Source organism: Carassius auratus, unplaced genomic scaffold (assembly GCF_003368295.1).
Source record: "Carassius auratus strain Wakin unplaced genomic scaffold, ASM336829v1 scaf_tig00028054, whole genome shotgun sequence".
Classification (NCBI taxonomy): Eukaryota; Metazoa; Chordata; class Actinopteri; order Cypriniformes; family Cyprinidae; genus Carassius; species Carassius auratus.
This window is the reverse complement of record NW_020525654.1, coordinates 35,167-51,087: the sequence shown is the minus strand read 5'-3', so window position 1 is coordinate 51,087 and position 15,921 is coordinate 35,167. Positions and strand designations below refer to the sequence as shown.

General features: G+C 34.7%; 1 protein-coding gene across 2 annotated transcripts; it reads right to left on the bottom strand.

The window, feature by feature from the left end:
- Positions 1-1,297: 1,297 nt before the first annotated feature.
- Positions 1,298-15,137, bottom strand: LOC113079441 (REST corepressor 1-like). 2 transcript variants are annotated; one of them, XM_026251711.1, is made up of 13 exons: positions 14,094-15,137; positions 13,937-13,990; positions 7,702-7,782; positions 6,751-6,803; positions 6,344-6,505; positions 5,973-6,091; positions 5,714-5,792; positions 3,192-3,242; positions 2,799-3,002; positions 2,558-2,635; positions 2,387-2,444; positions 2,036-2,271; positions 1,298-1,871 (listed from the first exon to the last, which is right to left on the bottom strand). In XM_026251711.1, the coding sequence occupies exons 1-13, from the start codon at positions 14,248-14,250 to the stop codon at positions 1,830-1,832; spliced, it is 1,374 nt and encodes a 457-aa protein (XP_026107496.1). In that variant the 5' UTR covers positions 14,251-15,137; the 3' UTR covers positions 1,298-1,829. The 2 variants fall into 2 exon arrangements, with proteins under 2 accessions (XP_026107496.1, XP_026107494.1); XM_026251709.1 differs by having other exon boundaries at positions 13,937-13,996; positions 14,094-15,131.
- Between the last annotated feature and the right edge of the window lie 784 nt (positions 15,138-15,921).

Genomic DNA, 15,921 nt, shown 5'->3' with positions numbered 1-15,921 from the left:
ACTTTAGATAAGGGAACACTATTCATTATTAACTAGTCGCTTATTAGCATGCATATTAATAGAATATTGGCTGTTTATTATTACTTACAAAGCACTTGTTAATCCCTTATTCTGCATGACCATATTGTAAATCCCTAACTCTACCCATACCTAACTCTACCCATACCATACCTTACTATCAATAAGCAGTTATTAAGAGTTTATTGAGGGATAAATCTTAATATAGTATATAATTATAAAAAGTTGATACAGCGAATGTGTTCCCTAAAGTGTTATTATAATTTATTATTGAATATGATCTAAATATAACAAAATGTGACGTATGGGCTGATTAACACTCAGTGCATTTGACAGTATAAACCCCTTAAGTTTATTAAGACTAATGTGACAAACTGATTACATATACAGGCCACAGTCTATGACCACATTAGCTCCCATCCACACAGAATTCCACCCCAACCATGTACGTTATCTGCACACATACAACTGAAAGGAGTTCACACGTATCATTCACACAGGTACCATTACAGTTATTAGAGGCAAAAACAAACAAACAAAAAGTAATAATTAATGTATTTTAAATAACTTGTTCCATTTTCAAATTAAACATAAGAAAAACAAACAATATGAAACCCATCTGTCATTTATCTCCAAACACCCTAATAAATTAGGATGTGTGGAAAAACATAAACATGGAATCGTAGTAGAAATTTAGATGTGCTGCCATATTTTCAAATTCTTTACCTTCACATGGTGATCCATATTTTCAGACACCCCTAAGAGGGTGAAAAGCTTGACCTTGGCATGAAGAAGAAACTATTCATGCATGCAAAAAACAGTTTGAAATAAGATGAATTAAAAAAAAAAAAAAAAAGCTGCAAAGATTAAAAGATTAAAAAATACCTCTCATTCCATTACAACACTCTGCTGCGCCTGTTCTTAAAGTCAACATCCTCAGCCAAGAAACCTTTTGAGATAAAATGCATTTCAAATACACCATGTACAAGGGTCCATGATTAAACATATGCGTATATATATATATATATATATATATATATATATATATATATATAAAACGACCTAATACTAAACCAACTCACTTAAATATAAGAGCTGCAAACCATATATATTTAAATTGGCATTAAAAATTGGTATTATAATTACTTAAATTTCATCTACACTTGCATTTAATTTGATCTATATACAGTGCAGTTCTTATAATTTTATGCAAATAAATAGCTTAATCCAACCAGAGATCAACTAACCCCCCCCCCCCCAAAAAAAAGAAAAAAAACTATTTTAATATAACAAATCATATAACTAGATAATATGCTACAGTAACAAAACGTAAATGGAAAGGGACGCTGGACTAGGACCAAGTCAGAGTCCTATGAATATATCGAGAAAGAGAGATGGTCAAGTGACATTAAACTCCTTCAGACAAAAGATCTTTCATTTCACTGATTCACTGTCCAATGACGTTGGGATGGGTATGTGGGAGTTTTATTCCCCCCATAACAGACCAATTACAGATTGTGGAGAATATATCTGTTGGAGCACCAGATTGGTAGAGACCAGACAGGAACTCTACTTCTGTTGGCAGTGATGATCCTAGTTCTGTAGAGTAGGTTTGAGAAGTTTGCACTCCTCTGCGGTTGCACCTGTGAGAGTCCTGGGGTCAATAGGGGGGTGGGAGTTAGAGGGAGCGGGATGGGGGGAGGAATGTCCTTTACGAAGAGACTTCACTTGAGGCTATTGAAGCCTTAATGCCTCTTACGCACAACTGAGATATTAACTAAACTGAGTTCGTCTGACCGCGGTTGGAGAACTCAGGAAATTGAAGGGTTCTGTGTTTCCATTGCCACTGGTTCCTGAAAATGATAATTTGTTGATTATTCTCAAATGACATTGATGAAACAAAACCAGATGAAGACAAAATACTTAAATTAGAATCAGAATTTCCAGTCTGACTGGAATCTTAAGCATATTTTGGTGGAAAAGTCCATTAACTAAGAGTTGGGGATGGGAGACGGACCTCTGTCTGGTTTTCTGAAGGCACCGGGGTGGTTCCCTCTTCGGATGACACCTCCATCTTCTCTTCATCTAAACCCTTGCGTCCCTCCACGCCATGCTCAGCTTCCCACTCCTGCAGTACCTCATCCAGGTTGAAACGACGGCGGTAATTCACAAAGAAGTTTTTCACTTGAACCACAGATTTGTTACCGATCACATCAGAAATGGCTTGAAAATCCCGTCCATACTTCCTTATAGCTGAGAGAGGAATGAGAAGATTGTCCAGAATTTCACTGCTTAAAACATCCTATTTAAAGAATCCTTCATTATCCAGTAAGACCCACAAACATTTGAGAAATGTGGCCAAAATTACCTTGTACTGCGAGCAGCTGCTCTTCTGTAGTCCAGCGGGTATTAAATTTCTGATTAGCCTGAGGAAAACAAAGCACATTTATACCCTTTTGTGAATAAAATGCATAAAATGGTAAATACGGCCCTCTGTGATATAAGTGTGCTGGAAAGTAATTCTAGAGAATATTATTACCTCAGTTGGCTTAAACTCATCGACGCCTGTGTCCAGCTTTTCTCTGAGGGCACTATTGTGCTGTTTGATGTTCTGAATCTGTAAAAAGAGGTTAGGGTTTTTTTGCATCATTTAAAACTTTTCAGTTTTAGACTGTCTCATACCTACCTTACATCTAGTTCTGTTGATAGTCTCAAATAAAAATTTGTTAAAAAAAGTGATGTAAAAGTAATATATCACTGAAAAGTAATAAAACGCTAACCTGTCGTTTTATGGCAATGAGCTCCATATCCAGCTGTCTCAGAACACTAACTGCGGCTGGGCCACTGCTAGACATTGCCGCCACATCATCAGAGTTTAAATGCATTCCTTTAGGAGGTTTCTTCTTCGCCCTGTTTAGGTTCCTTCCAGCAATTCCTTGTGGTTCCTTCTTAACATGCATGGACTTCTCTGCAAGATTCGCTGGCTGCAGAAAAACAGCAAAAACACAGAGCTAGTTAAATCTGTGATCGACTTTCACATTCACATATGCACAGTCAATGAGCATTCCACATGAACAAAATAACAGATTGTTTTTTATAAATACATACATAACACACACACACACACACACACACACACATATATATGTACATATATATATGTAGTATTGTACCTTCGGCACAACTGCAGGTTTTGAATCTTGTTTCTCAGGTCCAGATGTTCCCTTAAAAGATCAAATATTTTTTTATTGAGATCCTGTAAGTAGTAAAAATAAAAAACACTCGAAATAATTAAATAAATGAAAAGATATATGCAATAATTGAAATTACATTTGAATAAGATATGGTAATATGGTTATTACAGGTTACATGTACTTACTATACTAATAATAACAAATGATTCCTAAATCAAGGGTTAGTTCATCTAAATAAGGAAATTAGGCTAAGTTTTACTCACCCTAGGGGCATCCTTGGTGTATATGACTTATATATATATATATATATATATATATATATATATATATGACAAATCCAGTCAGAATTACATTAAAAAAAAAGTCTAAAAATTGTCTAAAAATATATTTATATATATATATATATATATATATATATATATATATGTATATATATATATGTATATATATATATATATATATATATATATATATATATATATATATATATATATATATAAACGCAGTCAGAGGGTGTTGCATTCCTTCAAAAGTGCTTACATGCTCTGGGTGTGAACAAAGGCCTCCCATAGCAACTCGATGCATTTTGTATGAAAAATATTCTTATTCAAAATGTAATATTCACTAATCTGACTGAAGCAATTCGACACATGCTGACTGCAATGATAGAGCATGAAAGATCAAATACAATTTTAATATAACTCTGACTGGATTCATCTGAAAGGAGAGAGTCAAATACACATAGGATGAATCTGGGGTAAGTAAAACACAGCCCAACTTTCATTTCTGGGTGAACCAACCCTTTAACCCTAACCCTAACCATATCGTAAAGTACATGTAGTTCATCAGTATTACTCACTACTTAAATGTTTAATTAAATAATTATTAGGGCTGCCCTCGACTAAAGATATTCCTAGTCCACTAACACACCTGCATTTTAGCAATTAGTCGAATAATCGTTCTTTTATGATATTAATATAAAAACTTGCGTATATACAAGGAAAAGGTATAGTGCAAGTTGAAGTTTAACCCTTCCATATGACAGAATATGCTAAGCATGATGTTAGCGCGTTCAAAATGAAAATGAAGCGCTTAAAACAGAATAGTAAAGCGTTTAAAGTGTACAGCGCTTACGCACACAAAAATCAGTGGCCGGAACATTATAGGCTAATTATAACATAAAAACAGCAATCAGACTGCCTGTGCATTTTAATAATTTATTATCAAAAATATAAACTGTAACAGTAACATGTCAAAAAAAAAGAAAACAGTTTTGAATAAAATAAACAAATTCGTTCTTTAAAATAAATTAAATAAACGTATTAGTAACTTAGGTCTAGTACAAAACAAGGCAAAAACAAAACAAATAAATACTGTAGCAAAAACGCTGTTTGGTATAAAATTACAGTGGAAAATGAATATAATTTGCATATTGTTCAAAAGGAAAATTAACAAAAACGAACAATTAAATAAATGCACATGGCACATCGCACAATGCCATAAACTTAATAAAAAAGAAGGCGGCAAACAAATCAACAGCCTAAGTATTTGATTAAATTGTTTAGAACAACTATATTTAAGACAAAATGTGGAACAAATAATTTAAAGAACACTAATAATTAAAAATATCAGAGCAAAGCCGCAAACTGCCATTAAGACGACGAGTCTTGACCTGAAATGGCAAATTGCAAACATCAGACTAATTTTTCTTACAGAATAAAAAACAACTTCTGCATTATATGAAAACGAATAAATAAAAATAATATGTATATATGTATATATTTATATCCTAACAGATAGCAAACAGAAACACTATAAAAAGAAAATTAAGCATTCTTACCTAAGCTTTCAATTCGATTTAATTTTTTTCATATTATGTGAGAGGAACACCAGCTTGTCTACATTGTTGGGAAGAAAGGAGCTTCTCGACTTGTTCACAATGAAGCCGGCCTTTGAAAAGATGCGCTCTGATGGAGTGGATGGGGAAGGGATACAGTGGAGGCGCTTAGCTGCTTTAGCGAGCTTTGGATATCGATGTTATTTTTTTTGCCACCATGCCAATGGTCTCGAATCGACCTTTGTTTTATCTGCCAAGTACATTTTTAGTTCATCCTTCTCTTGCATGCTCCTCCTCATCAAGTGCGCTTTGGTATACCGCGAGGCACGGGATCTCGTTGATCTCTCGTTGCTTTGATGTCTGCGCAGCCCCTGATTGCGTAATTTTTTCACGTGATTTTATTTTTGTGACTAACCACCTAATGAAAATGTATGCGACCAAGCCCTCTTCATATCGACTAACTTTTAGACGACTATTTGGGGGCAGCCCCTAATAATTATACTATAACAAGGTCATCATAAAATAAAGCATAACCTAAAGTATTACCAGAATGTTACTTATTTTATTGTTTTATTTCAATCCAAACAAGTCACATAAGTATGTAAATGTAAAACTAAAAAGTTGGGCACAATAATGTGCAGAAAAATATGTCCATTTATATTACCTCTTTCTTCTCATCCTTATTTGGCTCTAATTCAGCATCCCTTGGAGAGTTGCAACTATTTTCTTCTCCTTCATCATCACTACATGAAAAAAGTTTCAAATATGACATTTCCTTTTCAACAATGACAACATATTCTAAAAACAGATCATGCTAGCATTCCATGACAGCACAACTCATCTTTGATCAAGACTTTTAAAACCAGAGAAAACACAAAAGGAAATAGCAAACATCCTATTAATATCTTCAAGCCATAGCTGACCTCTCCTCTCTGTCTCTCTTCTGTTTGCGCGCATGGCGGTCCATCACACTCGTTTTGCTGCGCGTTTTCTTCCATGAGTAATAGAATCTAACCAGGCTTGCAATTGACTTGTCTGGAAGCTGGAACAAAAAAAGACTTGTTTTTGATGGAAACATCAGACATATCATAAGGATAAATCATTATTTAATTTTATTAAAATGTAGGACTTGACAGAATCCATTTGATCTTCATATGCACCAGTGACCGTACATTAATAAGCTGGATTCTGAGGCTCCTTATGATTGGTTGTCACTTCAATATGTGAAGATGCTGCTTCTCTCAAGTGCATGTTTTATTTTAATAGTGAGAGTGGGTTCAACCATCTCACTTACCATCTGCTGGATGCGGTGAAACGTCTTTCCATGAAAGCTGAAACCCTGTTCAAACAGCACCTTGTCTTCAACTGTCCACTCATCTGGAAATGGGGTGAAGTTGGGGAGATCTGCCAAAGATTTTTCAATGTTGTGTTTGTGCCAAAACAGCATGCCCAATGCCTGTTACATACAAAAAGCCATGACTTGAATGTGGAAAAAAAACTTGAAAATGTTAGACTTGTGTTTACTAATGCAGTAAAGAATAGTCTACCTTTTTTGTGAGTTACAACAGGTTACATCAAAAGAGTATTGAAAATGTCTGATTGTGCCTACAGTGTCTACAAAATATCTTGTTTCCTAAACTTTCGAGTTCATTATTTTCACTGCAAAAAAACAAGTATAGATTTCAAACATAACCATTTTACCTGCTCCATATTGTACCCATGTTTTTCTTTGGCTATTGCAATATACTCATCCACTGCAACGACAAGAAGAAGAAACAAATCATCAGAACATAACTCAATAATAAATAAGTCTAAATTAAAAACACACATTTTATTTCACACATAAAATACATTTCTTTATAGACTGAATGGCATATCTAATACAATAAAATGATATACTATATTATAGTCTTCAATGCTTTTGAATGCTTGATTCAAGCCAACATTTAAAAATGAAGTCTTGGCATGGCATTTAGACATAGGTTGACGTATTCTCCTGTGTTGGCAAAGGTTTCTAGTGAGATAATGCACACTGTTTATCCAGATGAATGTTCATTCACATTCACAGCATATACAGAGGAAAAGTTTAGCCCCTTTAACACATACAGTCTTTACTGGTATATTACTGCTAATATAGTTTTATATATATATATATATATAGATCCTGTGTGAATAGGACCATTTCAAAAATCACTGTAAATTTGTTCTGGCAATCATATGGTTCTTATTGAGATGATATGATTACTCTGAGCTGTTTACAAAGTTATTCTATGTAAATATGCGCTAGATGGACATCTTTGACCACTGTGCCTCACATGCTTTTTGTCACGCTTCTCCATTCATCAGGGCTGTGACTCTGCAGTTAGATACCATTGTGGGCATCTCGTGTTTATAAGAGCAAAATATTCTGATTAGCTAGTAATGTAAGTTTGGTTGAGAGTAGAGGCTGCTCCTCTCATACCACTGGTAGGCGAATGCATGGACTCAAAAAGTATTATTTTTTCCAGCAGCCAAACGCTGCATGCCGGAAATCTGGCATGGTGCAGAAGGACTTTAAGCCCTGTATACGTTAATAGCCAATATTTAATTAAAAAACAGCATTAACTCTTGTCATATTTATAGAGCCAATAAACATCATCAAAAATGACTTACATTTGGCCTCTGGTATACTTGGATTTGGAAACCACACCAGCATTCCCAGATTATCTCTCTCATGGCTTGCCTTAGCTACCTCTGATGAGAGAGAGACAGAGACAGAGAGAGACAGAGACAGAGACAGAGACAGAGAAAGAGAGAGAGATTAGTGGATTAAACAATAACGCATCCAAACTCTTTGGAGTTCAAATGACTGTTACTACTAATATAATTTTTTTCTGAAAGCCCTTTTCTACAAAGATTTTAAAGGGGTCATATGGCGTTGCTAAAAATAACATTATTTTGTGTATTTGGTTTAATGAAATGTGTTTATGCGGTTTAAGGTTCAAAAAACACATTATTTTCCACATGATGTTCATTATTGTTGCTCCTCTTTGCCCCGCCTTTCTGAAATGCTTAGATTTATACAAAGCTCATTGTTATAAAAAAGCTAGGTGTGCTCTGATTGGACAGCTATCCAGTGCTTTGTGATTGGCCGAATGCCTCAAGCATGTGCAGAAATGTTATGGCCCATAACACACTGTGATGCCGTCTCCAAGGACGATGAGACAAAAAAACAATAAAACCCATTACAAACGAGGCATTTGTTGCATCCATTGGGGACATAATTACTGATTATAATCAGTGTTGGGTGCAAAGCGTTACTGTAATTAAATTACTTATCCACTGAAAAAGTCAAGGGATTACTGCTAATTTTTAGGTAAGTTAATTAGTTATTTATAAAGTACTTGCATTACATACAGTAAATAAGTTCAACAGTTTTAAAATGAGTATTGAATTCAAATCTAAATGTCCTGTCTAAAAATAAAATTGAATGCAGCGTCTTTAGCCCTCTGCACGCCAGCTCGTTCACTTTCAGTTTTTCTTGATTCACAGAGAAACCTTAAATGAAACAAATCAATCAAATCTAAAAAGGGGCTACTTTTATTTGTGTACACTGACAATAACAACAAAACATTGTGCTTCTGCTAAATAAACAAACCAAACGGTGTACTTTCTGCCGTCTAGGTCTCCTAGAGCAACTTTCTACACATCACAAACTCAGCGAATATTTGACACAGAGGCGTGAGAGAAGTGTCTATAGAAAGCTTGTGTCTACTTTTAAATGAACGAATTCAAATCAAAAGTGATTATTCTCTGATTATGTAATCCATATGAAACTAAAGCGTGGCACAGTCTTTACCGTATCTGATAGCTTGAAGTGTCTACTTTTAAATGAATGAATTCAAATCGAAAGCGAATATTCTCTGATTATGTAATCCTTATGAAACTAAAGCGAGGTACAGTCTTTTCCGTATCTGGGCTCATTATATGCAGTCACCTGCGCGCAAACACCCTCATCTAAAAAATAGATAATAAAATAAAAAAAAACTCAAGATTTGTCTAATTTTCATAGTTTTTGAAAGAAGTCCTACTATGAGGAATTTACATCATAAGAACAGCACGATCTAACACATCTTTATTCAGCAGAGAAAATTATTTATGTAATTTATTCTTACCTACATTAGTTAACGTACTATTTTTACATAAACCTGTGTGGATTTTACTAGTTGGGCTTTGCCTGAACATCTTGTCAAACTGAAATATATTGATTAACTTTTCTTAAGCTTTTTCTCAAATTGAAAGAATAAAGGGTTTAATTTCTATGTTTAATTTCTATGTAATCCTTATAGGGATTTTAAGATGTAGTCTAATTAGCAATTTGAATAATTTTAAATAATTACTTACTGAGAAATTAAGTTACTTTTCAGACAGAGTAATTAATAAAGTAATTTAAATACAATTAAAGTAATTACTAACAGTAATTACTTTCTGAAAGTAACTTACCCAACACTGATTATAATGACTTATACTGTATTTTTACGCATTGCGTATCGCGCCACGTAAACATAAAACCATGTCTGCATTTGTGATCGGAGAAATGACAAACAACAAGCGCTACTCTACACTACTAAAAAATCGTGTTTGAATCATCAGTGGCTAATTCTTTAAATATGAAAAACGTACTTACAGGCTGTGAGTCAGAAGTGCTAGACTGTCCTTGCAAAGTTGGGACTAGGGGTGTGCGATATCATGATTTTTGATTGTGGTTTTTGACGTATATTTGTCGTATATTGTTCAACAACACATGCATTCACAGCAGTGTTAACTCAGCAGTACAGTTACTCTCTCATTATTTGCATGTGCTTTTAAATGTTTCATTCGCGCGCTGACCTGACCTGTGCTTATTTACTCACTGTCATGTTATCCCAAACCTGTATTAATTTTGTTTTTGTTTTTTGTGCTGAATACAAAAGAATATATTTTGAAGAATGTGGGTAACCAAACAGTTGCTGGTCCATGAAAGTCACTGTGGACCAGCAACGGTTTGGTTTTCCACGTTCCTCAAAATAGCATTTATGTTCAGAAGAAGAAAGAAACTCATTCAGGTTTAAAACAACTTTTGAGTGAGAAAATGGTGGTATAAATCTAAAACACTATGACAGAATGGACAGACAGCTGAATTTTTTTGGGGGGGTGAACTATTCCTCTAACGTAAATAAAACAACAAAACACAAAGTGTAAAAAACACTAACTGCTCTTGACTGAAGAAATACAGTTGCTTTAGGAATCGGTTTATATTTTTATGTTTGTTCATTCAATTTCTTGAATACTCCTGCTAAATACACCTATTGTACCTGAAAATAAAGCACAGTTTGTTTTATTTGTATATTAGGTGTAGTTGTAATGTGTATATTTGTCATTCTTTTATCTTTGTTATTAAAAAATAAGAACAAAGATTTTTATCTTTGCCCTCTTTGGCCTTTATATCTTCCATTCTTTTTTTGTTTTTGTTACCTTGAAAAGCTTTGTCTTTATAATAGGGAAATTAGTTTGGCTGTAATGCTCAGACAACTTGAAAAATAGTTAAACCAACATGACAAAGAATTTTGATAAAATCGTGATATTTCAAAAAAAAAAAAAAAATTGTGATATTTTTTTTCATATCGTCCACCCCTAGTCATTGTGCCACAGACACATTGTAGGCTACTGGTTCAGGAAAGAGTCCTCATCCTCAGTAAAATGCACTGCACACCTCTGTATATTTGGGTTGAACTGTTCTTGAATAGTGTTGTAAATACAACTTAACCACTGATTTCTAGTTGTGTCCTCTTTTGGAAGGCCAAACTAAGTAGTTTCACTTTCACAATGAGACACACAGCTCTCCACATGGCAACAGTGTATGGAAGCATATGGGTAGCATTATTCAATTTGGGATGTAATATGCAAAATGACAATGCAATATGTAAAATGGCAATGCATTTCTGTATTTACATTTACATTTTCCAATACATTTGTGCAATGTTTGGTGCAAAATGAAAATGAAAATTAAATTACATAATTTTCATTTGCCATTTACTACACCAGTTTTAAAATGTAAAATGAATATTAATTTTAACGCTTTATAAGTTGCAAAATTAAAATGAAAATGTATTACAGAAATGATTAGATATGTCTAACATGTTAAAGCAAAAACTGTGGCAAAATGATCATTTAAATGCTATTTTTCTTAATTGCATTAACACTCACAGTCAAGACACTTACGATTGCATTTTCATTCGGTGTCCCGCAATGAATGTAGCAAAATTCAATGTGCACATTGAAAATGCATTCGGAGCCGATCACGTGTCCCCGCCCTCGCGCCACGTCAATCATTGTGTGAACAAGGCGGGGCTTACAGAAGGTCAGAGACTCAAGTCTCAAGAAGAGGATTCAATCAAGTGAGACAACATGGACAAGACAGTTGGTCCGTGTATGTTTTGATCATTTCGGTTTATGGCTTGGCTTCAATATTTCATTCGGATTTGTGGGCGGAGCTGAAACGCTGCTTTCATCTGATTGGTCGAATCGGATCGGTTTTCATCTGACAGCCTTCAGCTCGGTCTTGTCATTCTTTCAGGCAGAATAAGAGTCAGTGCGAGTGAAGCACTGAAATGTCTGAAACTACGCTCACTGTTAATTAGCATAATATTTGAATCAGATGTAGCTGGGCAAATTCGTGCTGCTGAGACCTGCAAATTATTTCTAGGTTATAGTATTGTATGAATATTGTCCCACTGATAAATACAGTGCAAATAGTTCTGTCCCTTTGGATAACAGTGAAGTGGAAATTAAAATCAATAATAGACTGAACAGTTCCATGTCTGTAACATTTACCACTCTCATCGTTTAAGTCATAAGGCACTAGGTATGTGTGTGTGTGACATTAATAAATAATTGTAAAAATGAATATAGTTACATTTCTAAATAAAAATAGTAAAATTAGCTCTATGCTGCTCAGTGCTCCTGTAGCCTACCCCAGAGCGCCCTCTCGCGGCTGTAGACGGTAATGTTTTCTCTTGGTCTTGAATAAATATGACATATAGTCCAGTGCGACTTATATATGTTTTTTTCCTCGTCATGGCGTATTTTTGGACTGATGCAACTTATACCGAAAAATACAGTTAACATTATTATTATTATTTATTATGAGAGTAATTGACACAGACTAGAACTTTAATGTTTCAGCCAATTCAGCTCATATCTTTAGACTCGTCCGACTCGTGTTGCTTGTATAACTGGCCAGACTTACCTTCCCAAAAAATCCTATTTAATTTTATTTCATAAATTTAACTATATTTATTTCCACTTTACTGGTATCCAAAGGGGCAGAACTGTTTGCACTGTTTTTATCAGTGGGACAATATTCATACAATACTACAACCTAGAAATAATTTGCAGGTCTCAGCAGCACGAATTATGTGCCCAGCTACATCTGATTCAAATATTATGCTAATTAACAGTGAGTGTAGTTTCAGACATTTCAGCTGAAGGCTGTCAGATGAAAACCGATCCGATTCGACCAATCAGATGAAAGCAGCGTTTCAGCTCCGCCCACAAGTCCGAATGAAATATTGAAGCCAAGCCATAAACCGAAATGATCAAAACATACACGGACCAACTGTCTTGTCCATGTTGTCTCACTTGATTGAATCCTCTTCTTGAGACTTGAGTCTCTGACCTTCTGTAAGCCCCGCCTTGTTCACACAATGATTGACGTGGCGCGAGGGCGGGGACACGTGATCGGCTCGGAATGCATTTTCAATGTGCACATTGAGTTTTGCTACATTCATTGCGGGACACCGAATGAAAATGCAATCGTAAGTGTCTTGACTGTGAGTGTTAATGCAATTAAGAAAAATAGCATTTAAATGATCATTTTGCCACAGTTTTTGCTTTAACATGTTAGACATATCTAATCATTTCTGTAATACATTTTCATTTTAATTTTGCAACTTATAAAGCGTTAAAATTAATATTCATTTTACATATTAAAACTGGTGTAGTAAATGGCAAATGAAAATTATGTAATTTAATTTTAATTTTCATTTTGCACCAAACGTTGCACAGATGTATTGGAAAATGTAAATGTAAATACAGAAATGCATTGCCATTTTACATATTGCATTGTCATTTTGCATATTACATCCCAAATTGAATAATGCTACCCATATGCTTCCATAACAGTGAGAATAAAAGTTACACTTTCTTTCTTTCCATGAATATATGAGCTGTGTTATGCAAATCTTCCCACATAGTGATGTAGATGTGTGGAGGCGTGTTTAAACAAGGTGTTTTAAGAGGGTGTGGCTGACTTTTATACTCTTATAAAGAATATCTCTTTGGATTTGAGATTTTAGACTTTGCAACTTAACAGATCTTCTTTATGCACCAAGAGCTTGTAGCACTCCAAAGAGAAAGGCGAAATTTATATCGCATCATATGACCCCTTTAATAAAAAAAAAGAAAATAATAATCATCTTTTTATATTTGGGTAAGAATGAAATGTATACATTTGATTGAACTTAAGTCAAATCAGAATGAAGAAAAAAAATATGCCTGATGAATACTGTTCTCTTAACAAATATACAGTTAATGATTGACACATCAGGTGCTCATTATCATCACCTCAAGTTTCAAACATTAGTCAACCACCTAAAATTTATATCTTTGTTTTTGTTTTAGCATCTTTTTCATAACTACAACAGACCACTTTCAATGTAGGTTGCCAGCGAGACAAAAAAATAACAATTCTATTCTTGCTGAACACGAAGTGCACTGAACGGACAAACTGTTCCGGACAGTGTTTGAGGCTATCACGCCATCCACCCTGTGTTGTCAATGAACCTTCCAACACTCAAAATTCACAAACCGGTATCATAATCGGGAACAACTGCCTGATACTGCGGTCCAACTCGCATCCCGCCTGCACCTTGTGAGTGACAAAAGAACAAATAAGATGAAATGATTGCATTCATCAGAAGTGTATGAACTTGTGAAGAGCGACCGAGGCTACCACCATGACTTACCGTGCTCGTCATCACTTGAGGAACCCGAACTTCCTTCCTCCCATGAATTGTTGCTGTTCCCATTTGAAGTAAAACTTTTGGTCGGATTATTCACAGAGTTTCTACCCCTTCTTTTCCCCGATATCTCAACCGTGCCCTTCTCTAACATCGCAGGCATCGTGACAGCGAAACGCGAAGGTGCTTGAAGGAACTTGGGCTCGCTGGCTGCTCGCTATAGCTAAGCTAACTCAGCTCAACTGATCTGAAACAAATAACACAGTCCTGCACTGATGCAAACTCCCCAAACTGGCAATACAGAGTTACGAACAATTAAAAAGGTGCATCAAATGCATAATATTTCCCCCAGTCGTGTTAATAAGTGAAGTTTAGCTTTGGAGGCAGATGAAAGCACACACGGCTGCAGTGCTAGCAGTGCGGCTGATCTAGCGTTAGCTCTCTCTCTCGCTCGCTCGCTCTCTCTCTCTTTCTCTCTCTGATTGACCTGCTTTAGCTAACGTCAGTTCCTCTTTAAGGCAGAAATTCAAACTTCTGCATACAAGAAACAGACTAATTATTTCCCCCAGATCTACCGTCGAAGCAGCGTTTGTCTAGAAAATCAATGTGCAATGAAAAACAACTCTAGGCAACCAGAGGCAGTTGCATCAGCTGGCACTCTGTACTTGTGGACTAGTTTAGTGGAAAGCATTAATGCATCAGCAACAATGGTCTCCCACTATAGCAAATTTATCTGTTTTGCTGCACGCCATTACCCACCGCACTGCTTCCTAAAAGTCAAAGTGGTAGAGTTATCATCAAATTAGAACGTGTGGCTTGCACTTAAATGTGTTTATAGATAATGGTTAGGAAAGAGTCATGTAATAAAACAAAAATATTATTTATTTTAACAATTTTATTTGTAGTCTTTTAATCTGTTTTTGGACAAGAAAACCAGTGTCAGATATGCTCAAAGAGTTAAAGGAAAGTTCACCTAAAATAATAATAATTCTATCACTTAGTTTTTACATATAACAATGTTCAAGAGATCGCAGCATTTCTGTTCATCAACATGTTAGTATGTAGTAAGTACATATACTAATACATATTTATGAGACACTAAATCCTTAAAATGTAAAAAAAAAAAAAATCTTAAGACTAAGATGATAATAGTAACAAATGGAATGCACAATTGTCTAAAAAAAATACTTACTGTCTCTTCAGCCTGTGTATATTGATCCTAGGAAAACTGCACAAAAAGTCCAGTAAGTATTTGAATAGTTACTTGTAAATAAAGTTACAGTGTCTAAAGAATAGTTAATAGTAAAACTGAAATACATTGGATTACTTACTAATAGTTAAAATATGAATTATTAGATTTATAAGAATTAGATTGGAATTTAGAAGGAATAAATGTTATTTAATGTGATGCTCAAAAGCCTTCTGTCTCATAGTCTCATGTAATGCAAGGTACATCTGTCCAAAAACTAGTCATCAGGACATTTGTGCCTGTAACACTGCACAATCTTTGTCTCATTGTTTTGGAAGTACTCTTAATACATATATTTATTTATATTTTTAATTTTTTTATCATATCAAATCTACATTGTGTTTCTTATCTGGTAGCATCTCAGAATAAATATTTTTTTATTATTATTATTGATTTAGCAAGATCACACTGAGATCCTGAACTCTGGTGGGATGAATATATTCAGTCTTGCTACACAGGCTGTAATTACACATTATTACATCTGATTCCGATTCATCTGATCTCCTAAACAAAATTAGAGATAAACAGATCATATTTTTAAACACATTTAAGTGTCCAGTATTTGCATAAACTCTTTGTTTTTAA

Bases quoted from the DNA above. Each gene is read 5' to 3' on its own strand.
- LOC113079441 (XM_026251709.1), bottom strand. From the start codon at position 14,250: ATGCCTGCGATGTTAGAGAAGGGCACGGTTGAGATATCGGGGAAAAGA. The intron at 13,997-14,093 runs GTAAGTCATGGT...GTCACTCACAAG, and splicing joins CTCAAGTGATGACGAGCACG to GTGCAGGCGGGATGCGAGTT. The intron at 6,804-7,701 runs GTAAGTCATTTT...TTGTCGTTGCAG, and splicing joins AAGTATACCAGAGGCCAAAT to TGGATGAGTATATTGCAATA.